The following is a 26,123-nucleotide window of genomic DNA, read 5'->3' as shown; positions in this document are numbered from 1 at the left end:
ATCAACCTCACTCAGTCATTGCGCGATATTTTTTTATTGACTGCAGCGTATTGAAGAAGAGGACTGCAGATGGATTGTGGGTTAAAATTCAGATAGTTGAGTAGGATTCTCTGAAAGAGCTGGAAAATGTAAGTGAAGTCAGGGTCAAACGCTGATGTTTGAAGAATTTTTTTAGCAATAAATGAGCTAATAAGACGGAGTGTTTAGGTAAAGAATTCCAAATTGGGCCTCATTGCAAAACTTCTAATAGCTTGCAAAATGAAGAGTATCCTGCAAGTCCGTCCTTGAAGGGTGCATCGCTCCTGCCAGTGACATCTCCTAAATCTAAAATTCCATAACTATTATATTGCATCACAGTAAAATTATAATGCAGATGAGGTGCATTCAGAATACATTCCTGGCTCTTGTATGTAACTGAACCAACCCTCAGATGACACATGCCATAATTCATTCATCAAATGCCTGTAACAAGCACAATTGGAACGAAGTTGAAGTTGCTATATTCTGGAGAAAAAAATTCAGCAAGCACTTCCACTCATGATTACTACTACCTAGAAAAATGTTCCTGTGCAAATCAAATATGAAGAGTTGTCTTCTTGCTACTCAGTGCAGACTGGAAGTCTAGCATGTGTGATAGTGTCACACTGGTAGTGCCAGCCGCCTTTATCTTGTGGAGTGATACAGTTTCTTTAATTAGCCTTGCCAGTCTTATTCAAATGTTCTTGTTCAGATCTTAGCTTGTAGTGCTAATTATTGGAAAAGCCATTTTCCTTTGAACTTTTGATGATGTGGCATTAAAAGATCAAGGGGTTTTGCATAATCCCTTTCATACATTAACTGCCAATTGTGATATTGCACAACCTGAAATACCTGCATTTCTTCTCTTTCATGATCCTAATGCTTTGTCACCTATACTGTGTAAACTGGTAAGAGAATGCAAATTGGGTGGCAGAGAAATAGTTGAGAGTGCAACCGTGGGAAAGATGCGAATCTAAAAATGCCCTAAGGGAAAATAAACCACAAACTGGAAACACATTTATATGCAAAGTTGTGTAGAAATGATCATGCCGTAAAATAAATTTGCAGCTGGCGTGGGCCCATTTCTACAACGTGGCTTTTCAATTAAATTAATTTAGTGGACAGAGTATTCAAGAATTGCATAGAAAATTGAATGAGCTATTCAATCAAATTAGTAGCATAGGACTGACATCTCCTTCCTCAGAAACAAGGAAATTTGGCATATCTCCAATGTACCTTACCAATTTTTAGAAAATTCTGTCGGTAACTATTATATTGCATCACAGTTAAATTATAATGCAGATAAGGTGCATTCAGAATACATTCTTGGCTCTTGCATGAAACTGAACCAACCCACAGATGACACATACCATAATTCGTTCATCAAATGTCTGAAACATGCACAATTGGAACGAAGTTGAAGTTGCTATATTCTGGAGAAGAAAAATTCAGCAAGCGCTTCCACTCATGATTACTGCTACCTAGAAAAAAGTTCCTGTGCAAAACGAATAAGAAGATGTGCCTCGGGTGCTGAGAGTTGTCTTCTTGCTACTCAGTGCAGACTGGAAGTCTAGCATGTGTGATAGTGTCACACTGGTAGTGCCGGCCGCCTTTATCTTGTGGAGTGATACAGTTTCTTTAATAGCCTTGCCACTCTTATTCAAACATGTTCTTGTTCAGAATATCTTAGCTTATGCAATATCACAACTTCTGAAACTACTTTGCTCAAGCCTGAATGCAGATCAGGCCGTCAGGCAAACTAACCTCCTCTCCATCAACTCCATCTTCACCTCCCACTGTTTCGGTAATGCACCCAACAAATTAAAGGACACTTCCCACTTCAGTCACATTCTTTTCTCCACAGAAAATACATGTTTTAAAATGCATGCTTCCAGATTCAAGGACAATTTCTTTCCTGCTATTATCAGATTTTTGAGCAAAGCTCTCATTAGTAAAAGATTATGCTCTGCACTGTTTGACTGTACTTTTCTCTTTATCCCTATCCCTTACACTTTCTTACAAACCAATGAAACATAGAAAATGACAGCACAGAAAACAAGCCATTCACCCCTTCTAGACTGTGCCGAAACATCATTCCACTAGTCCTGCACCCGGTTCATAACCCTCCAGACCACTCGCATCCAATTTATTCTTTAAACTTGAATGAGTCTGCATTTACCACGTCAGATAGCAGCTTGTTCCACTCTCCCACCACTCTCTGAGTGAAGTTCCCCTAAACCTTTTGCCTTTCACTGTAAAGTCATATCCTCTTGTATTTATCTCTCCCAATCTAAGTGAAAAGGGCCTGCTCGCATTTACTCTGTCTAATCCCCTCATAATTTTGTAAACCTTTATCAAATCTCCCCTCATTCTTCTGCATTCCAAGGAATAAAATCCTAACCTGTTTAATCTTTCCCTGTAACTCAACTCTTGAAGACCTGGCAACATCCTAGTAAATCTTCTCTGCACTCTCAATCTTATTGATATCCTTCCTGTAGTCTGCTGACAAGAACTGAACACAATACTCCAAATTTGGCCTTACCATTGTCTTATACAACTTGAATATAGCATCACAACTCCTGTACTCAATACTTTGATTTAAGAAGGCCAAGATGCCAAAAGCTTTCTTTTCAACCCTGTTTACATATATTGCCACTTTCAGGGAATTATGTATCTGAATTCCCAGATCCCTTTGTTTCTCTGCACTCCTCGGTCCCGTACCATTTACTATGTATATCCTACCTTGGTTTGTCCTTCCAAAATGCAACACCTCACACTTGTCTGCATTAAATTTCATCTGCCATATTCTGTCCCATTTTTACAGTTGATCCAGATCCCTCTGCAAACTTTGAAAGCCTTCCTTGCTGTCCACAATGTCTCCAATCTTAGTGTTATCAACAAAGTTGCTGATCCAATTTCCCACATTATCATCCAAATCATTGATAGAGATAACAAACAATAATGGTCCCAGCACCGATTCCTGAGGCACATCACTAATCACAGGCTTCCAGTCTGAAAAGCAATCATCCACTACCACTCTGTCTTCTCCCATTCAGCCAATTTTGAATCCATTTACACCCTCTCTGTCATAGGCCTTACTAAAGTCCATGTAGACAACATCTACAGCCTTCTCTACTTTCTTGGTAACTGCCTTAAAAAATTCTGTAAGACGGAGGAGTCAAGTGATGGAGTAGTGGCCGGTAGGAGAATACCAGCCCTCTCCAGAAAAGAAGAAATAAAGTGAAGAAAATACTACGTTCAAGAAACACAAAACATAACAAATAAAAGATAAAGTTGTTGAGAAAAAAAAAGAAAATGGCACCCAAGAAGGAAAAAGTAAAGACGCTGGAAGAGAAAGGAGAAGACCATACTTGCATGAAGAAACAGAGAAGCGTCATGGAGAAGAGAGCCCATTCTCCAAGGTTGGTGAGGATCCCACAGAGTCATGACCCTCCTGACCGCTAGACTGCAAAAATGGCTCTCTGAGCCAAACAAAAGCGCGCAACTGCACATGTGCGAGGAGTCACGCATGCGCGGTGCGCTCACTAAGGAAAAGGAGAACACCGACAGGAGAGGGGCCCAGCTGAGGAGCGGGCAAACACAGCGCGACCAGCTGCAGGATGCCCGACACCAGAGCTCTCAGCTGGAAGAAGAGGAAAGCAACAGGAAAGGGAGTGATAAGAAAGAAGAGCAGCAACAGGAGGCTCAACAGATGAGTAGCCCAGAAGAAGAGAAACAACAGCAAGAAGCCAAGCAAGAAGAAGCCGAACAAAGTGAGACAAGCAACTCATCAGGAAAGTCAGAAGAGACACAGATACAAGGAAGAAAAGAACACAGGTGCAGACACAGAAGAAGAGGAAGAAGAAGACCAAGATCCGCACAGGGAAATAGAAGGTAAAATAGATAAACAGTATAGATTTTTTTTAAATTTCAAGAACAAATGAGAGCATTAAGAGAGTGGTTGACATTAGAATTTAGTGAAATTAAAAGAAAAATGAAAAGTACAGAAGAAAAAGTGAGTAGAATAGAGCTGGTCATGACAGAAATAGGAAAAAGATTAGAAAATGTGGAAGAACGAGAAACAGCTGTAGAAATGGAACTGAATGACTTAAGAAGAAAATTGGAAGAAAGTGATAAAAAATTTAAAGAGTCACAAGAGTTGTTAGCTCAGAAAATTGATATGTTGGAAAATTATAGTAGGCGAAACAACATAAAAATAGTGGGCCTAAAGGAAGATGAAGAAGGCACAGTTATGAAAGAATTTATAAAAGAATGGATCCCAAAGGTCCTGGGAATGACAGAAATACAGGAAGGAATAGAAATAGAAAGGCCACACAGAACACTAGCTCCGAAACCACAGACACAGCAAATACCAAGATCTGTTTTAGTAAAAATTTTTGAGATATACGACAAGAGAAAATATATTGGAGCGGGCAAGGAATAAAATTAGAGAAGACAATAAACCATTGGAATACAAGGGTCAAAAAATATTTTTTTACCCAGACATATGTTTTGAACTCTTAAAGAAGAGGAAGGAGGTTAGTACAGCAAAATCGATCCCATGGAAAAAAGTTTATAAATTTATGTTAAGACATCCAGCTGTGCTTCAAATATTTATCCCTGGGGAGCAAAACAGACTGTTCTCTGATCCGGAGGAAGCATGAGAATTTGCAGAACGCCTGCAGGACAGAAGGAGAGATGAAGAGATGTAACAAGAACAAAGAATGACGATGAGATACATATAAAGAAGTAAAAATAATGTATATGTAAGAACTAAAGAAGGGAAAGAAAAGGGAAGAAAGGAAGTAGGGGGAAAAGAGGGTAAGCTTTGTTATATGTGAAAAAAATAGTCTTTTCTGGGGGGTTGGGTGGGAGAGAATAACCATCACTACAAAATCAGTTGACGCTTGCGAGCGGGTTTGCAATCAAAATGGAGAGGGGAGTTGTGGTTGGCTGGCAAGGGATAAGGGGCAACTCAGAGAGGGGGGGGACATTTGGGGTTAAGGGAATATTAGATGTGCGAGTTGTTGAAGTATTTTATGTTTTAAATGTTGTCGTACATTGAGTTCAAAAAGGGAAAACTGAGAGATGAAAATGGGGAAAAGGGGGACCTTAATTTGGATCCAATGTTGGATAAAACTGGACAAAAGACTAGCAAAAAGAATAAAGTGGCCAAATTTATGGTTAAATCAATACAGGAAATGAAACTTATGGATATATGGAGGAGGCAGCACCCAAGAGAGAAGGAATACTCATATTATTCAAGTAGGCATAAAACATACTCAAGGATTGATATGTTTTTGTTGTCAGCCCATATTTAAGTGAGAGTTAGGAAAACTGAATATAAAGCTAGATTACTATCTGATCATTCAGCCCTGTTATTAGCAATAGAACTGGAGGACATCCCACCAAGAACATATAGATGGAGTTTAAACTCCATGCTACTTAAAAGGCAGGAATTTAGAGAGTTTATTGAACACCAAATTAAAACGTACTTTGAAATAGATATGGAATCAGTGAAAGACAAATTTATATTATGGGATGCAATGAAAGCTTCCATCAGAGGGCGGTTAATAAGTTATGTAACTAAGATGAAAAAGGACTACAATCGGGAAATAGAACAGTTGGAAAAGGAGGTAGTAAGTACAGAAAAAGAAGTACTAGCAAGAAAGGACGATATAACAAAAAGAAGAGAATTGCCAGACAAAAAAATAAAATACGAAACATTACAAACTTGTAAGGTGGAGAAGAACATAATGAAAATAAACCAAAAGTATTATGAGCTAAAAAAAAACAAAAAATATTAGCCTGGCAACTTAAAACAGAACAAGCTAAGAGAACTCTATTGGCATCAAGGAAAAAGGACAATCAATTTACATATAATCCAATGGAGATTAATGAGAACTTTAAGGAATTTTATGAAAAATTATATCAAACTGAGAATGAGTGGAAAGATGATAAAATAGAAGAGTTTTTAACTAAAATTGAACTGCCGAAATTGCAAGAGGAGCAAAACAAACTGATAAAACCATTTGAAATAAGGAAATACAGGATATATTAAAAAAGCTGCTGAACAATAAAATGCCTGGAGAGGATGTATTCCCAATAGAATTCTATAAAACACTTAAAGAGTTATTAATTCCTCCGCTCCTGGAAGTAATGAACCAGATAGAAGAAACACAAAACTTGTCAGATTCATGTAAGACAACAATAATTACAGTAATACTAAAGACGGGGAAGGATCCACTAACACCAGCATCATATAGACCAATATCTCTACTTAATTCAGATTATAAGATAATAGCAAAATTATTAGCCAACAGATTGGCCGATTGTGCATCAATAATACTAAAACAAGATCAAACTGGATTTATTAAGAAAAGACGAACAGCGGATAATGTCTGTAAATTTATTAATCTAATTCATGCAGTTCAAGGAAATAAGAAGCCAACAGGTGCTGTAACTTTAGATGCAGAAAAAGCCTTTAACAGGGTAGAATGGAATTATTTATTCAAAGTACTGCAGAGGTTCAATCTACTAGAAAAATATATTAATTGGATTAAAGCATTATATAATGGACCATTGGCGATGGTAACAGTAAATGGATATGTATCGAACCAAATTGAATTAAGTAGGTCAACTAGGCAGGGATGTCCACTATCTCCCTCACTGTTCACTTTAGCAATAGAACCATTGGCAGAACTGATAAGAACAGAAAATAAAATAAAAGGGATAAAAATAAAGGAGAAAGAGTATAAAATCAGTTTAGTTGCAGATGACATCATAGTATACTTAACAGAACCAGAAATATCAATAAAAGAACTACATAAGAAATTGAAGGAGTATGGAGAAATATCGGGGTACAAGATCAACCCAAATAAAAATGAAGTGATGCCAATGAGTAATGCGGATTATACAGAATTACAAAAAGAATCACCATTTAAATGGCAAACACAAGCAATCTGTTACCTAGGTATTAGATTAGATAATAATTTAAGACACCTGTACAAATTAAATTATCAGCCACTAATAAAGAAATTGCAGGAAGAATGAGAACATTGGAAAGAATTACCACTAACGTTGATAGGGATGGTAAATTGCATTAAAATATATGTCTTCCCAAGGATACAATACTTATTTCAATCATTACCAATTCCCTTAACAGAGAAATTCTTTAATTAACTAAAGAGAATAATAAGGAAATTTTATTGGAAGGGGGGAAACCGAGGATAGCGTTAGATAAATTAACAGAGAGGTACAACCAAGTTGTTTTGCAGTTATCAAACTTTAAAAATTATTATAGAGCAGCACAATTAAAGCATTTATCAGATTTTTATCAGACAAGGGAAAAACCAGACTGGACTAAGATAAAGCTAGATAAAATCGGGGAGAAGGTACCAGAACATATACTTTATAAGTGGGATGAAAAGCTGGTACGATATAAAAGCTGGTATGATATCATTTACTATATGGAAGAAGATTCACTTCAAAATGAAAAAAACAAATTACCAAATACCAAAATTATTATTGACGCAAAATCAGTTAATCCCTTTTACAATAGATGACTTTCCTTTAGAGAATGGGAGAGAAAAGGGATCAAAAGAATAGAAAATTGTTTTTTGGGAAATAATTTATTAATATTTGAACAGTTGAAGTACAAATATGGAATAACTCATGGTACAATGTTTGCATACCATCAACTGAAAGCCTACTTAAAGGATAAATTGGGAAACAGACTGAGATTACCAGAAGGAAGCAGCTTTGAATGTGTGATTACAGACACAATGATAATAAAAAGATTTATAACGAACATGTACATCAAGCTGCAAGAGAAAGAAAATTATGAAATAAGCTATAAACCCAAACAAAAGTGGGAAAAGATTTAAACATAAAGATAAAAAATGAAACATGGGGAAAGTTACGTTCTGGAACTATGAAGAATATAATAAACGCAAGGTAACGCATGATACAGTATAATTGGTTACACAGGTTATATATCAGGCCCCAAAAGTTAAAAAAATGGGATCCAACATTATCAGATAGATGTTTTTGTTGTAAGAAGGAAATGGGAACAACAGTACATGCAATTTGGGTATGTGAGAAAGTGAAAAAGTTTTGGGAAGATCTAAATCAGTTATTAAATAAAATCACAAAAAGCAACATACCAAAAAATCCAGAGATCTTTCTTTTAATTAATATAAAAAGTAAAGAATTAGGCCTCAAACTGGATGAAGCGCAAAAAAGATTTATTATGATAGCCTTAGCAAAAAAATGTATAATGTCAACTTGGAAATCAGAAGAGAACCTGAGAATACAGCAATGAATAAATGTATTGCATTGGAAAAAATAACATATAATTTAAAAAAAAATAAAGTCACATTATTTGAACAAATTTGGGAACCGTATATGGAATATAATAGAGAGGGCTTGTCTCAGACCTCCACCCCCTAAAATGATAAGAAGACAAAATGACTTGATCCAGTATGTAAAAGTAGATGACACATTTTTCTTGTTTATTTTCATTGTGCGATAACATTGTTTAATGGTTTTATTGTATTGTATATGTAGAACATTTAATGTGTTTGAAGGGGGGAGGGAAGGTAGGGGGGAAAAATGGGAGAAAATGCCACTGTGTATTTTTAAGAGGGAAATGTTTGTATGTATTTTGATTGATATGGTTCACAGTGTGAAAAATAAAAAAATAATTTAAAAAATTCTCTAAGACCTACCATGCACAAACTCTTGCTGGCTTTTGGCTTTTCAGCTCTTGGCTGTCCAAATACTTTTATATCTGATCTCTCAGAACACCCTCCAATAATACACCAACTACTGATGTCAGGCTCACCAACCTATAGTTTCCACAAAATTGGTCTTTCTCCAATTTAAGATCTCAACTTGAGATTATTTTTATCCATAATAAACAAAACTAATGACATTATGGTCACTGGACCCAGAATATTCGCCTGTTACCTGGCCTGTCTGGTTCCCTAATAGGAGGTCAGGTATTGCATCCTCTTTTGTTGAAACCTCTATATATTGATTTAGAAACCTTTCCTGAACACATTTGACAAACTCCAAGGCCATCTGGCCCTTTTACAGTATGGGAGTCCCAGTCAATATGTGGAAAGTTAAAATCTCCGACCATCACAACCTTCTGTCTCTCTACAGATTTGCTCCAATTCTCTCTGACTATTGGATCATCTATAATACAACCCTATCAGTGCGGTCACACCTTTCCTGTTCCTCAGCTCCACCCACATGGCCTCTGTACTCGAGCTCTTCGTGCTGCCCTTTCTAAGCACAGCTGTGATATTTTCCCTGACTAGCAATGCCACTTTCATCCCTCCCCCTCTATCACGTCTGAAACAACAGAGCCCTGGAACATTGTGCTCTCTCTTTCATTCATCCCTCTATGTTCTTTCCTCCAGCTCCCCAATCCCTTCTCATATCAGAGCTCTCTTTGCTCGCCCTCTTTCCCTATCACTTTTCAGTTTCTTTCTCTTCTACCTTCCCACCTATTACCCCTTACATATCAGTCTGTTTTCCTCCCTGACTTCTGTATTATGTTATTATATTAGCACACTGATTACTGGAATGAACCAATTTTGAGATATATCTCTGCTGACTTTCTGATCTGTCCTAAATCTATTGGGTTTATCACCTGTGCCTAAGCTTCAGTGTGTGACTGAGGGAAATGCTGCCCAGTTCATAAATGAAGCTTCAGATTGATGTGAAGTATCATGTTCAATGAAGAGCATATTCCACGACACCTTCAAGTTCAAGTTTATTTGTCATCCAATTGTACCAGTACAAACCGACAAAACAGGGTTCTCTGGTTCGCGATGCAGAACAGTGCAGACGTATACAGATGAGTGATACATATGCACATGTATTAAAATAAATATTACTAAATAGTAGTCTTGGAGAGTTGCTTTAGCAGTCATTCAGCAGTCTCATTGCTCGTGGGAAGAAGTTGTTCCTCAGTCTGGTGGTTTTTACATAGATGGGATGGGGGGAGACCCCAGTGATCCCTTCAGCCACTCTTATGGTCCTGTGGATTGACCTCTGATCCAATGCTCAACAGCAAACATGCCACACTGTGATGCAGCCAGCCAGGACACTCTTGACAGAGCTCCTGTAGAAAGCTGACAGCATGGAGGCTAGTAGCTTTTTCCTCCTCACCTTTCTAAGCAAGGGCAGTTGCTCCTTCCTGATAAGTGAGGAGATGTGTCCAGGATCAGCCACTTTTTGTCAATTCCAAGGAACTTGGTGCTCTTCACTACTGAGCTATTAATGTGTGATCTTTCCTGGTCCTCCTGAAGTTCGCAATCATCTCTTTTGTCTTGTCCGTGTTGAGACTTAAGTTGTTATTCTCACAGCATTTCACAAGATTTTCCACCTCTTCTCTGTATTGGATTGGTGTGGATTGGTCTCTGATCTGATGTTCTACAGCAACCGTACCACACTGATGCAGCCATCCAGGAGCAACAGTAGTTGTCATGTCATCCGCAAACTGTGGGAACTGGATCTGCTATTGCAGTCATGGGTCAGTAGAATGAACAGGAGTGGACTGAACATCTTGGCTATCAATATTCCCTCTGCCCACACCCACTATAAAAGTAGACTATCAATTATCTCTTATGAGCTCTTGCTGAATGCGAATTGCAAAGAATTCAGCATCATGGATTCCTGTCATTCTGACAGAAAACTTCCTCTGACATTTTTCCATCAAATTATTTCACATAATGTGGTTTTTTTTTCTATTCAATATATCAGTCATTCAACTACAGCTGATGCATATCTCTGGGCAAAGAGAATTCCTCTGAATCCTCAATTTATTAATATCTGTGATTTATTTATAGCTCCCGCTACTGATTATTTATAAGGAAACATCACTTTTTAAGATCAAATGACCCAATCTGTACTCATTTAACACAAGTTGCCTCTCTTTCAATTCTATTTCTCAAGAAATGAACAATATTTTGTTTGCTTTTATTTGTAAGTTTTAATTTGCATTGTAAATTGTGAAGATGACATAAGAAGGCTATCAAGGTATATCAATGCCCCCAAACTGAATCCCTTTTCTCCCATCTTTAAAATTTCTGATCCATCTCATGTCTCCTTCTAGCCTTGGGCCCTCTTTAGATCTATTCATGGCTAACAGCTCAAATTACATTAACCATCTCACATCTGACACTGTACATAATCCAGCATATGTGTGGTGGGCTGGTCTGGAAGGTTAGATGACATGGGATCCTGAGCAAGTCAGCCACTTAGAAAACAAAGTTAGTTTGGTAGGAGTTGGAGGGTGGTAGTGGAGGATAGTTTATCAAATTGGAGACCTGTGGCCAGGTGTGTGGCACAGGGGTTAGTATTTTTGCGGATAACATCAAAATTGATTGTGAAGTATAGCTTGTGTAACCAATTGTATCATGTGTAACCTCGTGTTTATTGTATTTCTCTTAGTTCTGGAGCATAGCTTTTCCCATATTTCATTCTTTATGTTTAGATGTTGTTCCCACAAAAGTTAAATAAATGGGACCCAACAGTATCAGATAGATGTTTTTGCTGTAAGAAGGAAACGGGAACAACAGTACATGCAATTTGGGCATGTAATAAAGTGGAAATGTTTTGGGAAGATCTAAATCAGGTATTAAATAAAATCACAAAAAGCAACATACCAAAAAATCCAGAGATCTTTCTTCTGAGTAATATAAGAAGTAAAGAACTTGGCCTCGATTTAGATGGAGCACAAAAAAGATTTATTATGATAGCCTTAGCTGTAGCAAAAAAATGTTTTATGTCAACCTGGAAATCAGAAGATAACCTGAGAATACACCAATGGTACATAGAAATGAATAAATGTATTCCATTGGAAAAAATAACATATAATTTAAGAAATAACATCACAGTATTCAAACAAATTTAGGAACCGTACATGGAACACAACAGAGAACTCCTACCGCGGACCTCCACCGCCTAAAATGACAGAATGAGAAGAAGACGAAATGAACTGACCCAGTGTGTAAAAGTAGATTACACAATTTTCTTGTTTATTTTCATTGTGTGGTGACATTGTTTAATGGGTTTAATGTACCGTATATGTTGAATGTTTAGTGGGTGGGGAGGGGGGTGGGAAGGAGGGAGGGAAGCGAGGGGGGGAAAAGGGGAAAAAATGACACTGTGTATATTCAAGAGGGAAATGTTTATGTGTATTTTGGTCAATATGGTTCATAGTGTGAAAAAAAAAATTGATTGTGAAGAAGGTTGTCCAAAGTCACAATGGGGCATAGGTTTAAGAAGAGAGGGGAAAGATTTAAAAGAGACCTGAAGAGCAAGTTCTTTCATGTATGTTGACCACACCACCTGCCATCCTGATTCTCATAAGAAGTCAATTCCATTTTTCCAATTAATCAGTCATCTCTATCCTGATGTAAACAGTTCAGTTTCCCTAGACCTGTCACATGCCTAATAGGTATGGAAGACATTGTTCCCTGTTAGGATTCATATGAACATTGTAAAAGGATATATTTAGAGAGGTCAGAGTGGGAATAGAATGGAGAATTGAAGTGGCAGACAGATAATGCTTCTGAAGTGTCTTTTTCTCTATAACCATGGCTGTTTCTTCATCATGGTTGATATGGCTCTCAGCCATCTGTGTTCAATTTCCTGTACTTCTCCTCTCGCACACCTCCCACAGCAGTTTCCCATGATGTCAACTTCCACCTAACAGCCTCCATATTTAATAAATTATTCTCTGAAGTCTGTCACCTTCAACATGAAGCTGCTAGACTTCAAATAAATGGGGAAGGGGTTGAGGGAGGGAGGGAAGGGAGGGGGGAAAAAGGGGGAGAAAACGACACTATATATTTAAGAAGAAAAATGTCTGTATGTATCTTGGTCAATATGGTTTATAGTGTGAAAAATAAAAATAAAAAAAAACATGAAGCTGCTAGCAGACACATCTTCCCCTCCTCTTTCAGCATTTTGAAGCTATTTCTCCCTCTGTGATTAGCTGGTTTACTTTTTTTTCATCTCCATCATCGTCCACTCCTTTCTTGTACATTTTCCCATGCAACTGGAGATGCAACTTCAGCCTTGTACTTCTTCCCTTCTCACCCTCCAAGGACTGAAACACTCCTTACAGCTGAAGCAGTGATTCTCTTGTACTTCCAATTTGGTATCCAACTGTCCAGTGCTTTGCATTTCAGAATTTCAATTATGTTTTATTTATCATTATTTCTAATTCCATATTATCTATGCAGATATCTTTACATGTTGTCCAAATTGATTAACTTTTCACTAACCTCTCTCCGCCGGTATCATCATTTGTGTCATACAGTTCTCTTGCTTTCTACCCTATCACAGACACTTTTCTCTTCATCCTCCACATTCATACAATGCTGAATCTTATAACTTGTTTGATTTTTATCTTTTCCTGGTTCTGAAGAAAGCTCATCAATCTTACACGCACTGTTTAAGCACGGTTAGCGTAATACTGTTAAAGCGGCAGCAATTGGGACTGGGGTTCGAATTCCATGCTGTCTGTAAGGTGTTTGTACATTCTCCCTGTGTCTGCATGGGTTTTCCCCAGGGGCTCCGGTTTCATCACGCCGTTCGAAATGTAGGTTAACTGGGTGGCACGAAATAGCCTGTTACCATGCTGTATGTGTAAATTTTAATTTTAATTTTTTTTTAAATTTAAACATTTCTGTTTCTCTCTTCATAGGTCCACATGACCTAACCTGATTTTCAGCATTTTCTGTTTTTATTCAATAGAATTTAGCTCTTTGAAGTAATACCAACCTTGATATTTCTGCAATATTAGAAGTACCAAATATAAACAAGCCCAAAGATTGAAAGTTTTTTTGCCAGGACAGTCAAGTTCATTTACTGCCATGTGACCACATGGTCCATGGTGAAGGAATTGAATATTAAATCACTCAGACTATCAGGCTAGATTATCCTAGATTGGAACAGTAGAAGTCTGAAAATCTGCTTGGGGATTGGGTCGGTCGGATTTTCTGGATTCTCAGGCAGTACTTTTAAAATGCAGATTTAAGGAGGAATAAAGAAGAGATGAACAGGTAAATTTTGATAGTTTATACATTAGCAGATACAGCGTGCTTCATTTATCAAAATGAGCAGTTTTAAAATAAAGTCAACAAGCATGGTGACTTGTTGCCACTGTGCATCTGTGGCATGAACGCATGCACACAGAAGCATGCTAAATTTAAAACGTTTTTGAAAAGTCTGGATTCTCAGGTATTCCAGATTTCTGGTATCTGGATTTTTGGACTTCTACTGTATTGTTTCTGGGAACTGACACCTGCAGTTGATGTACAGTTATGGTTTTCTAGACTGGATGGGGGTTCCTGTCTTTCAGCACAGTAGCCCCCTGCCATCTTAAATCCAGCAACATGGTTCCATGGATGGCTTAGTGCAGAGGCCCCATGCCTGAAATGCCCATGAAAGTATTTCGCAGTCAGCAAAGCTGGATCAGGACTATATAATCGTGAAAACAGTACATTTTAAAATAGTTTTTATCTATCTGATATCCCAAAGATGTACCTGGTTGGTAGGTTGATTGGGTGTATTTGCATGGCCTGGGCTGGTGGATCAGAAAGCCTGTTATTCCGCTGTATTTCTAAAAACTGCCTGGTATACCTTGTGAGGCAAAGTCAAACACTGTTCCTATGAGCAAGACATTCCTGTTGGCTTATATTTGACAATTTCCTCTTCCTCACAAGACGTTTGGTCAATTTAACCTCAGCAGAGAGGAAAAGTTCATTAAAAACACAACGTTTAGGTAATTGTAGAACAGGACACTAAAGCAAACTTGTTTTTTAAAAAAATACCACTTCACATGGAGTTGTAGCAACAGTAACGGAGCGAGGTACCATTTTGTACTTTAATTCATGTACAGCTGCACCTGCAGGGGTGTATGTGGAGGTCTACTGGCAAAACTCTCAAAATCCAGTTGAAGTAACTGAATAATACTTAGAAGTAATATATGGCGGTCTTTACTATTATCTCTTTAATACCTGTTTAAATGAGAAAAACAAATAATCTTTTCCTGTTTTAGCTTCCTTTGTAGTGATGATTCTTAAACCTTTTTATGTGTTTTTCTTTCTCTCAGCTTTAAACTGATTGAACGATGTGTGAAGTGAGCACTGGAAATCTCCTGAACATTTAAACTGTTGTGGTTAAAACTGAACTGCTGGAAGATTAACAAGTTGGTTAAAGATGATCTTTGGTCTGCCTGAAACTTGTTGGTCTTCCAGCACAGTGAGATGGCAGTGAAGAAATGCTGCCAACTAGCACATTTCAGGCTGCAAGTGTACGTGCTGTGGGATGCACTGAGGCTTGGTGCTCTGTGGGGAAGGTCCATAGTCTGCTATCAGGCACTGAGGGGTGGGGTAGCACTGTTTTCCTTCTAATATTTTTAAAATTATGAATAAGGTTTATTTCTGGGGGAAAAAACAATGGCTCTATATCACACACTGACCAATATAATTACTCCTGTAAATCATGCAACAGCAAAAATTTTAAATTTGGTCTATGTTATTTGTTCTTTTTTTTGGCATGAAGAAATAGGTCTGCTTTAACTGTCCAACCCTAAGTACTACAGTAAGGGTTTGAGAAAGTGGTGTTGAGCTGTTGTTTTGAACTATTGCAGTTTCTTATCGATACTTGCACAGTTGTTGGGTAAATAATCCAGGATTTTGACTGCAATTGTAAAGGAACAGTATTTTTCCCCAAGATATGATAGTGTGTAATATTCATTCAATGGCTTCTTTTTGTACAAAGCCAGTGATCGTTTGAGTTTTTTCCTTTCATCTCAATGGGAAATTCCATCATGATTCAATGCAATTGCTCAACCTGTTTCATTCACATTTAAGGTGGTGGTTTTATCACATTCATTTCAAACTATTTCCTTTCTCTTTTGTTTGGTGTCAATCATCTCAGATTCCTGAATGGCAAAGCTACCGGCACGTTGTGCACATGACAACCACAGATAAGAGACTGCAGGTTAAACTGCACGCACAGCTCGATTTGAATTCCTCATTTGATTATTTTTAATATATATATTCACCCCACTGCATTTGGAACCCCTGATAGACCCAGTGTGAACTGGGTTCTTAATCATTTTCCATAATGTCTTTATTCCGAGGGTACTATTTCTGAGCTGATAGATACTATTATCAGTAGGACTGAGTAAATTGTCAATAAATAATTTTATGAGGTGACTCAGATGTAGTTTGGAGGAGGTTTATCGCCCAATTTGAGCACTGTTGAGGGGGACATCAAGGTTGGGGGGAGTGACAGTGGCTGTGCCTCCGGCACGAGGTCAGCCCCTGTAGCTCAGAAAGGGAGGGAAAGGAAGAGGAGGGCAATTGTGGTAGGAGACTCCATAGTTAAGAGGACGGATAGGGGATTCTGCGGACGCAGCAAGGAGAACCGGATGGTGGTTTGCCTCCCTGGTGCCAGGGTCCGGGATGTGGCTGCTCGTGTCCCAGATATCCTAAAGTGGGAGGGACAGGAGCCAGAGGTCGTGGTACATGTAGGTACCAATGACATAGGGAGAATTAGAGAAGAGGTCCTAAAAAGTGAGTACAGGCAGTTAGGTAGGGAGTTAAAAAGAAGGACCGCAAAGTGGGTAATCTCTGGATTACTCCCTGTGCCACGTGACAGTGTGAATAGAAATAGAATGAGGTGGAGGATTAACACGTGGCTGAAGGGGTGGAGTAAGGGGCAGGGTTTTAAGTTTCTGGATCACTGGGACCTTTTTTGGGGGAGGTGTGACCTGTACAGTAAGGATGGGTTACACTTAAATCCCAGGGGGACCAGAATCCTGGCAGAGGTATTTGCTAGGGCTACTCAGGATCCTTTAAACTAGAATGGTTGGGGGGAGGGAACAAAATAGTACAGAGCAGTAAGGAGAAGGTTAGAATGCAAACAAAGAAAGTTTGTAGTAAGTATTTGAATATGGATGGGCAGGTGATAGAGAAGGGAAATGCTCTGGAAGAAGATGAAGGGCAATTGGCAGGAAAAGTAAATAATGTTGTTATTAAAGATGAGGGAAAACAGGGATTAAAAATTGGGAAATCTCTGAAATTCATATATTTTAATGCCAGGAGTATTGTAAAAAAGGTGGATGAGCTGAAGGTGTGGATTGATACTTGGAAGTATGATGTGGTAGCGATTAGTGAGACATGGTTGCAGGAGGGATGTGATTGGCAACTGAATATCCCTGGGTTTCGTTGTTTTAGGTGTGATAGAGTCGGAGGGGCAAGAGGAGGTGGGGTTGCATTGCTTGTCAGGGAAAATATTACAGCGGTGCCTAGGAAGGATAGATTAGAGGGCACATCCACGGAGGCTATTTGGGTGGAACTGAGGAGTAGGAAAGGAGAGGTTACACTTGTAGGGGTGTATTATAGACCACCCAGAGGGGACCGAGACCTAGAGGAGCAAATCTGTAGGGAGATAGTAGATATTTGTGATAAGCACAGGGTTGTAATTATGGGAGATTTTAATTTTCAACATATAGATTGGGAAACACATTCTGTGAAACGACTGGATGGGTTAGAGTTTGTGAAATGTGTGCAAGATAGTTTTTTACAACAATATGTAGAGGTGCCAGCCAGAGAAGGAGCAGTGTTAGATCTACTGTTGGCAAATGGGATGGGTCAAGTGACGGAGGTTAGTGTTGGCGAGCACTTCGGGTCCAGTGATCATAATGCCATCAACTTCAATGTCATTATGGAAAGAGAGAAATCAGGGCCAAGGATTGAGGTTTTTGATTGGGGAAAAGCTAGATTTGAGGAGATGCGAAAGGACTTGCAGGGTGTGCATTGGGACAATTTGTTTTATGGGCAGGATGTAGTAGAGAGATGGAAGTCTTTTAAAGATCAGATTTTGAGAGTGCAAAAGCTTTATGTTTCTGTTAGGTTAAAAGGAGGGGCAAAAGGTTTGAGAGAGCCGTGGTTTTCAAGGAATATTGGAAACTTGGTTCGAAGAAAAAGGGAGGCGTACATTAGATATAAGAAGCATGGAGTTAAGGAGATGTTTGAAAGATACATTGAATGTAAGAGGAATCTTAAGAGAGGAATTAGGAAAGCTAAAAGAAGGTACGAGAAAACTATGGCAAACAGGGTGAAAACTAATCCAAAAGAGTTCTACAAATATGTTAATGGTAAGAGGAAAGCTAGAGACAAAATTGGTCCCTTAGAAAATCAGAGCGGAAAACTGTGTGTGGAGTCTAGAGAAATGGGGGAGATATTGAACAGTTTCTTTTCTTCGGTATTCACTAAGGAGAAGGATATTGGGAGATGTGAGATAAAAAAAGCAAATTGGGTAAATATGGGGAATATAGAGATTACAAAAGGTGTAGTTTTAAGGCTTTTGAAGAATATAAAGGTGGATAAGTCTCCGGAACCAGACGGGATCTTCCCCAGGACATTGAGAGAAGTGAAGGAGGAAATTACTCTGGCAGTAATTTTCCAAATGTCATTAGATATGGGGATAGTGCCGGAGGATTGGCGCATTGCGCATGTGGTTCCGTTATTTAAAAAGGGTTCAAGGAGGAAGCCTGGCAACTATCGGCCTGTAAGTTTGACGTCTGTGGTAGGTAAATTAATGGAGAAAATTCTTAGAGATAGTATTTATAAACATCTGGATAGACAGGGTCTGATCAGGAGCACTCAACATGGATTTGTGGGAGGAAGGTCATGTTTGACCAATCTGATTGAATTTTTTGAAGAGGTGACTAGGAATGTGGATGAGGGTAGCACAGTGGATGTTGTCTATATGGACTTCAGTAAGGCCTTCGATAAGGTACCACATGGAAGGTTAGTTAGGAAGGTGCAGTCTTTAGGTATAAATTTTAAGATAGTCAAATGGATTGAACATTGGCTGAAAGGGAGAGGCCAGAGAGTGGTAGTGGATAATTGTCTGTCAGGTTGGAGGCCGGTGACCAGTGGTGTGCCTCAAGGATCTGTATTGGGCCCATTGTTGTTCGTTATATACATTAATGATCTAGTTGATGGGGTGGTGAATTGGATTAGTAAATATGCAGACGATACTAAGATAGGTGGAATAGTGGATAATGAAGAAGGTTTTCAAGAATTGCAGAGGGATTTGGGCTGCTTAGAAAAGTGGGCTGAAAAATGGCAGATGGAATTTAATGCTGATAAGTGTGAGGTGCTTCATTTTGGTAAGAAGAATCAGAATAGGACATACGTGGTAAATGGGAGAGCATTGAGGAATACAGAAGAGCAGAAAGATTTAGGAGTAACGGTACATCGTTCCCTGAAGGTAGAAACTCACGTGAATAGGGTGGTGAAGAAGGCTTTTAGTATGCTGGCCTTTATCAATCATTGCATGGAATATAGGAGTTGGGAGGTGATGTTGAGATTGTATAAGACGTTGGTGCGGCCTAATTTGGAGTTCTGTGTGCAGTTCTGGTCGCCTAATTATAGGAAGGATATAAACAGAGTGGAGAGAGTGCAGAGAAGGTTTACCAGAATGTTACCTGGGTTTAAGCATCTAGAGTATAGGGAGAGATTGGACAGATTAGGTCTTTATTCTTTGGAGCGTAGAAGGTTGAGAGGGGATTTGATAGAAGTATTTAAGATTATGAAAGGGATAGACAGAGTGGATGTGGATAGACTATTTCCGTTAAGAGGAGGAAAGATTAAAACAAGAGGACATGAGTTAAGAATTAAGGGGCAGAGGTTTAGAGGTAACATGAGGGGGAACTTCTTTACTCAGAGAGTGGTAGACGTGTGGAATGATCTTCCGGGAGAAATAGTGGCGGCGGAGTCAATTGTATTATTTAAGAAAAGGTTGGACAGGTATATGGATGAGAAGAAGATGGAGGGTTATGGGCATTGTGCAGGGAGGTGGGACTAGAAAGGGGTGTTTGGTTCGGTGCGGACTAGAAGGGCCTAATGGCCTGTTTCCGTGCTGTAATTGTTATGTTATGTTATGTTATTAAAAATAGTAAACTCTCCTTCATTTTACCTATAAACCAAGAGCACTCAGAACAAATGAAGGGCTGCTTATTTTGTGACTGCGACAGGTGCAGTATAAATTCAAGTTATTGTTGCTGAAATTGAAATTGGTTATGTCAGCCCTGAATCTGGAATCTTCTAAACTCTTTGTCTCAATGCCACAGCAGGTGCACTGGTCTGGAGAGAGCTGGTTCTAGCGCATACTGTGCAAGGGCATGGTCCTGTAACAAGAGGTCACTGAATCCACTTGTCTCATATTTCTTTTCTCAACCAGAATTTGAGCTTACTGACACCAGACAAAAGAAGATTGCAATGGTTTTAATGGGAGAGGAAATAAACTCGCTTTTGTGAATGAAGCAAGTGGACAGTCATCAGTGAATGATTGAGTCACAAAAGCACCACCCAGCAGTACAACCTGCCTTGCTATACTCAGTAAATTCAAATAAAAGTGAGTGCTAACTTCACATACAACCAATCAAATAAGTCCTGAATTTAGCGAGCTCCGTAGATATTTTCCCAGACACCTCTCTTCCACGTAAAAATCTTGAATCTTGAAAAGTACGGACAATTCAACATGCAACAAAAAATTATATGGTTGGAGCAAACATGTGATCATCATGTTTGTTTGTCCTTAAACATTGTTTGTGACAAATGTTTAAAGAAGGAATTATAATCATACAGCTTGCATTCAAATTTGCAGTTCCTCACATTACATTATTAACAAAGCTGTTCACAGAAACCCTTTAAACCAATGAGTAAGACATTGCTTTATTTACACCAAACAGGATGGTCTTCTGAGTCCTGAGTTCAAACATATGAATGAAAGGTAACAATAAATGTATCTAATACTTTCATAGTATGAAAGTGGATCTGTTTATCTCATTGGGCTGGATTCAAACTCAGATCATAGAGCTCAAAGAATAACACTAATTAATGTGTTACATATTTTGCAATTAAGAGTTAAAATGATGGTATTTAGTGCTTTTTACTCTTCCCTAGATTATGCAGGGTCTGGTGGTTGGATGGCTGACTGAGCGGCTAAATGAGAAAACCCTGCTCGCCTGGTTCATCCTGGTGATTAGTCTGGTTGGTTTAGCTACGGTAAGTTTTAATTGAGTGTCCCCGTGTTATACTGAGTGGAATTCTTCAAATTTTGTATTCAAATCAAATACTACAAGAAAGTAGTGAGAGCACATGAATTTCAAAGATTCCTTTTGTCAAATAGTTAAAAATGTAATATACAAGATATACTTGTGTATATCAGGCAAAAGACAGAGTCGCCATTAGCATTGTCCGGTGCCCTGAACAATGGGAAAAGGAGAAGCAAGAGAGTCGTTCAGTGACTGAACGCCTCTGGATTCGCCTCCAGTCTCCCACAGTCTCTGCAACTGCACAGACACCAGTTCAAACCATTGGCAACCCGAGCTTCAAATCCAAACCTCCGATATGATCAGGAAGCCATCAACCCCCGAGTCCTTTCAGGATCCCTCCTTGCCCTCAGCACCCTCTCAAATCCCAGTTCCAATACTTCATTCCCGTGAGCGAGGCTGAAGCAGGCCACAGCCTGTGTGGGTGCAAGTCACCAGCACCCCGCAGCCTGTGACTGTGTGGGACCCTCTGGTGCACAGATCCTCACTGGTCCACTGCCACAGCCACCATCCTGTAGGGTCGACTCCTTTATTTCTCCTTCTCAACAGGGGTTGTTCTCCCTGTTTCTGGTGCCCTCCTGCTCCCCAGGAGTCTGGTACACTGCCCAATACAGGTCCCGCCATCTTGGGCACAGACCGTCAAGATTGCAGGATTTTTTCTTTAAAAATATGTCGGCTCCTTTAACAGGGCATTTAAAGCCTGTAAAGAGCCACCACCATCAGGAGTGGGTGGCAGGACCCTGCCAAGTCCCCATTCTCCGATCTCCCGGGTCTGCACCAGTGGAAACACTGCTATTATAGCAGGTCCAGCAGCGCTGCCTTTTTTTTCAATGGCCCATTGAGTAATCTACTGTGTTATAGAGCCATTGGGAAAATATTATAAATATGTTATAAGGATGTTGCCAAGGACATTGAAAAGAAACTCACACAAGCCACAATTTATTTTTAATGAACCATTCTCTGGTTGGTCACAGCCACGACATTTTCAATCAAGGGTTAAACTGCCTGCTCCTGTGTTGTAATGCCTGAGCTTCTGTGTTCTGAAAATTCTAAGTCAACCCTGGGTGGTTGGCAACTCAGAGAAAGAAAGTAGTGGGGGCTGGGGAGAGGGAGGAGGGGAAATGGGGGAACAAAATTAGCAATAAAAAGAGAAAAATTGTTTAATTATCAAAACAGACATGCTAAATAAAAGCTTATCACTTCAATAACCTCCTCCCCAACATCCTGAACTGCATCACTGTGGCAGCTGTGCTTATGTCTGAGGCTTTAATAGCAGGATGCAGCTCATAGCCTGAGGCTTGGCTACATCCTCATACTAATGTGAAGAAGGGTACACAGGGTAAAGGTCAAGGATTCTGTCAATCTTTAAGCATGCTAATGGATGGGAAGAAAGCACAGGGTCTGATGTGCTTTCAGTTTGGAGCAGCTACAACTATGGATCTGGAAGTGTGGTGAGGCCGGATGCCTTTGAAGTCCTTTGAATGCTTTGTTGGTGTTTTTTGGCTTTCTTGCAGTGAAGTACAGGCCTGGGATGATCACATCACAGCTGAAAAAGAAATCAGGGATTTTCTCTCACCAGTGTTTGTAAAACACTCTCCATTCCGGAAACAGCTTGTGAGGTTTCCAACAAGACACCCAAGTGACCATGTTTCAACACTAGCTTAAATAGTGACATTGGTAACATTTAAAAAAAATAAAGAATGTGCTATAACAGTTGGTACATCACAAATCCAATTTTTTTTTAAATAATACTTTTGGTTTTTTTGTTCGCTCCATACTATGATTAATAGTTCCAATCTACTGTATTTCCCTCAGGCATTGATGAACAACGTACTCCAATTCTGTCTAACTTGCATCCCCATGTCTTTGGGAATCTCTGGATTCTACCTCACCACAAACAGTATCTTAACTAAAATTGTTTCCCCTGCAGATACTGGTAAGTGGTTCATACAATAGTGTAATTATAAACTTTTACTTCTATTGAACTTTCCCTTTAAACCCTTATCCTCCCTCATGACTCATTGTGAATTGCAAAGTATAGTGATTTGCAGTCAAGTCAGCATAGAAGGTCCAAAATTTATTTGCTGAGACTCCATGCATGCTCCTGATACCAACTAGGCAGAATAATAGTGATTACAGACTAGATAGGCTGAAGGGCCTGTTTCTGTGTTGTAGTGTTCAATAGTTTTAAGGAGATGTTGATATTCTCTCATGTACCTCTATTTCTCCTGCCTCATGGATGTGAAAATATCACTAAGGTATTTTTATTTCTTTTTAAGAACTGATATAAATAGGCTGAATGGGCACTTTCAAGCTATACAGATGCATCATTCTGTATCACATCATTATTCACTGAATGTGGGAAGTGTGCTTATACCAGGAAAGGACAAAATCAACTGCTTCAATGATATCCTTCCTCAGTTTGCCTTGACTATTGGCCTTTGTTCACACTTGGCTGTTTGGGTGGAATTGAGGGGTGGAGGAGGCATGAGGGCACTAATAGGAGTGTATTATAGACTACCAAATGGGCCAAGAAAATTGGAAGGACAAATTTGTAAGGAGATAGCATATATGTGTAATAACATAAGGTAGTGATCATGGGAGATTTTAACTTCCCTCACATTGATTGGGATACCCATACAGTAAGAGGGCTGGATGGGCTAGAGTTTGTCAAATGTGTGCAAGATACTTTCTTAATCAATACGTAGAGGAACCAACTCGGGACGGTGTAATACTGGATCTCCTGTTAGGGAACGAGATAGGTCAGGTGTCTGAGGTTAATGTTGGAGAACAAATTGGGCCTAGTGATCACAACTCTTAGTTTTAGGGTAGTTTTAGGGAAGAGCAAAGAAGGGCCTAAAGTTAAGGTTCTGGATTGGAGAAAAGCAAATTTCGAAGGAATAAGAATGGATTTGGGGAGTATTGACTGGGACATGATTTTTTCAGGAAAGGATGTAAATGAAAAATGGAGAATATTCAAAGAAGAAATTTTGAGAGTACAGAGTAGATATGTCCCAGTGAGGATCAAAGGAAAGGATGGAAGTCATAGGGAGCCTTGGTTTTCGAGGAATATTAGAAATTTGGTTAGGAGAAAGAGGGAGGTGTACAAGAGGTACAAACAGCAGGGTGATGAGAGATTGAAGGAGGACTACAAGGAGTGTAGAAAAAATCTCAAGAAAGAAATTAGAAAGGCCAAAAAGAGGCATGAAGAGGCTTTGGCAGGCAGAGTAAGAATAAATCCAAAGGGTTTCTATAGGTACATTAAAAGTAAAAGATTAGTGAGGGATAAAATTAGACCCCTTGTAGATAGGGAGGGTAGGCTATGTGAAAAGTCAGAGGAGATGGGGGAAATTTTAAATGATTTATTTTCCTCGGTATTCACTAGGGAAAAAAATATTGTACCAGTTGAAGTAAAGAAAAATAGTGGGGAGGTCATGAATCATATAAGGATAACCGAGGAGGTAGTGATGGCAGTGTTAAAAAAGATAAAGGTGGATAAATCTCCGGGTCTGGACAATGTATTCCCAAGGACACTCAGGGAGACTAGTGTACAGATAGTGGGGCCATTAACAGAGATATTTAGGATGTCACTGGTCACGGGGGTAGTGCTAGAGGATTGGAGGGTGGCTCATGTTGTTCCGCTGTTTAAGAAAGGGTCCAAATGTAAGCCTGGAAATTATAGACCTGTGAGTCTGATGTCTGTAGTGGGTAAGATCATGGAAAGTGTTCTGAGGGATGACATTTACAAATATTTGGAAGAACAGGGATTGATAGGTAGTAGTCAACATGGTTTTGTCAGGGTAGATCAAGCTTAACAAACCTTATAGAGTTTTTCAAGGGGGTTACAAAAAAGATTGATGAAGGGAAGGCTGTGGATGTTGTCTATTAAGACTTTAGTAAAGCTTTTGACAAAGTTCCCCATAGGAGGTTAGTAAAAAAGGTGGAGGCATTAGGTAGAAATAAGGAGGTAGTGAAATGGATTCAGCAATGGTTGGATGGGAGGTGTCAGAGAGTACTGGTAGAAAATTGTTTGTCAAATTGGAGGCCAATGACTAGTGGAGTTCCTCAGGGATCGGTCCTGGGTCCACTATTGTTTGTTATTTATATTAACGATCTGGAAGAAGGGGTGGTGAATTGGATAAGTAAGTTTGCAGATGATACAAAGATTGGTGGTATTGTGGACAGTGAGGAAGATTACCATAGCTTAAAAAGAGATATAGGAAAGCTAGAGGAGTGGACTGAGAAATGGCTGATGGAATTTAATACGGATAAGTGTGAAGTGTTGCATTTTGGAAAGGCAAATCTAAATAGGTCATATACATTGAATGGTAGACAACTGAGGATTGCAAAGCAACAAAGTTGATACTCAGGTAGATAGAGTGGTGAAGAAGGCATTTGGAATGTTGGCCTTCATAAATCGGAGTATTGAATTCAAGAGTTGGGATGTTATGATGAAATTGTACAAAGCATTGGTGAGGCCAAGTTTGGAATACTGTGTGCAGTTTTGGTCACCAAATTATAGGAAGGATATAAACAAAATAGAGAGAGTGCAGAGAAGGTTCACAGGATGTCAGGGTTTGAGTTACAGAGAAAGGTTGAGCAGCCTGGGGCTTTTTTCTCTGGAGCGTAGAAGATTAAGGGGGGATTTGATGGAGGTGTTCAAGATTTTAAAAGGGACAGAGAGAGTCAACGTGGATAGGCTTTTTCAATTAAGAGTGGGGGATATTCAAACCAGAGGCCATGGTTTGAGATTGGGGGGGGAAAATTATGGGGAACATGAGGGGAAATTTCTTCACGCAAAGGGTGGTTGGGATGTGGAATAAGCTTCCGGCAGAGGTGGTTGAAGCAAGGACGTTATTTACATTTAAGGAAAGACTGGATTACATGGAGGGGAGAGGATTGGAGGGATATGGACCAGGTGCTGGTCAGTGGGACTAGGAGG

The 26,123-nt window shown here is 39.2% G+C and overlaps 1 protein-coding gene across 6 annotated transcripts in view; it reads left to right on the top strand.

The window, feature by feature from the left end:
• The window catches only part of slc22a18 (solute carrier family 22 member 18), a 226,705-nt gene that overhangs the window by 114,182 nt on the left and 86,400 nt on the right, over positions 1-26,123 (top strand). For all 6 annotated transcript variants that reach the window (XM_069900925.1, XM_069900928.1, XM_069900917.1 and 3 more), the window contains 2 exons: positions 21,033-21,134; positions 22,997-23,117. In XM_069900925.1, coding sequence (XP_069757026.1) covers positions 21,033-21,134; positions 22,997-23,117 — 223 coding nt within the window. The remainder of the gene's footprint in view (positions 1-21,032; positions 21,135-22,996; positions 23,118-26,123) is intronic.

The sequence above is a fragment of the Narcine bancroftii genome, chromosome 1 (assembly GCF_036971445.1).
Source record: "Narcine bancroftii isolate sNarBan1 chromosome 1, sNarBan1.hap1, whole genome shotgun sequence".
NCBI lineage: Eukaryota > Metazoa > Chordata > Chondrichthyes > Torpediniformes > Narcinidae > Narcine > Narcine bancroftii.
The sequence above is the reverse complement of the archived record's forward strand: the minus strand, read 5'-3'. Positions and strand labels throughout refer to the sequence as shown.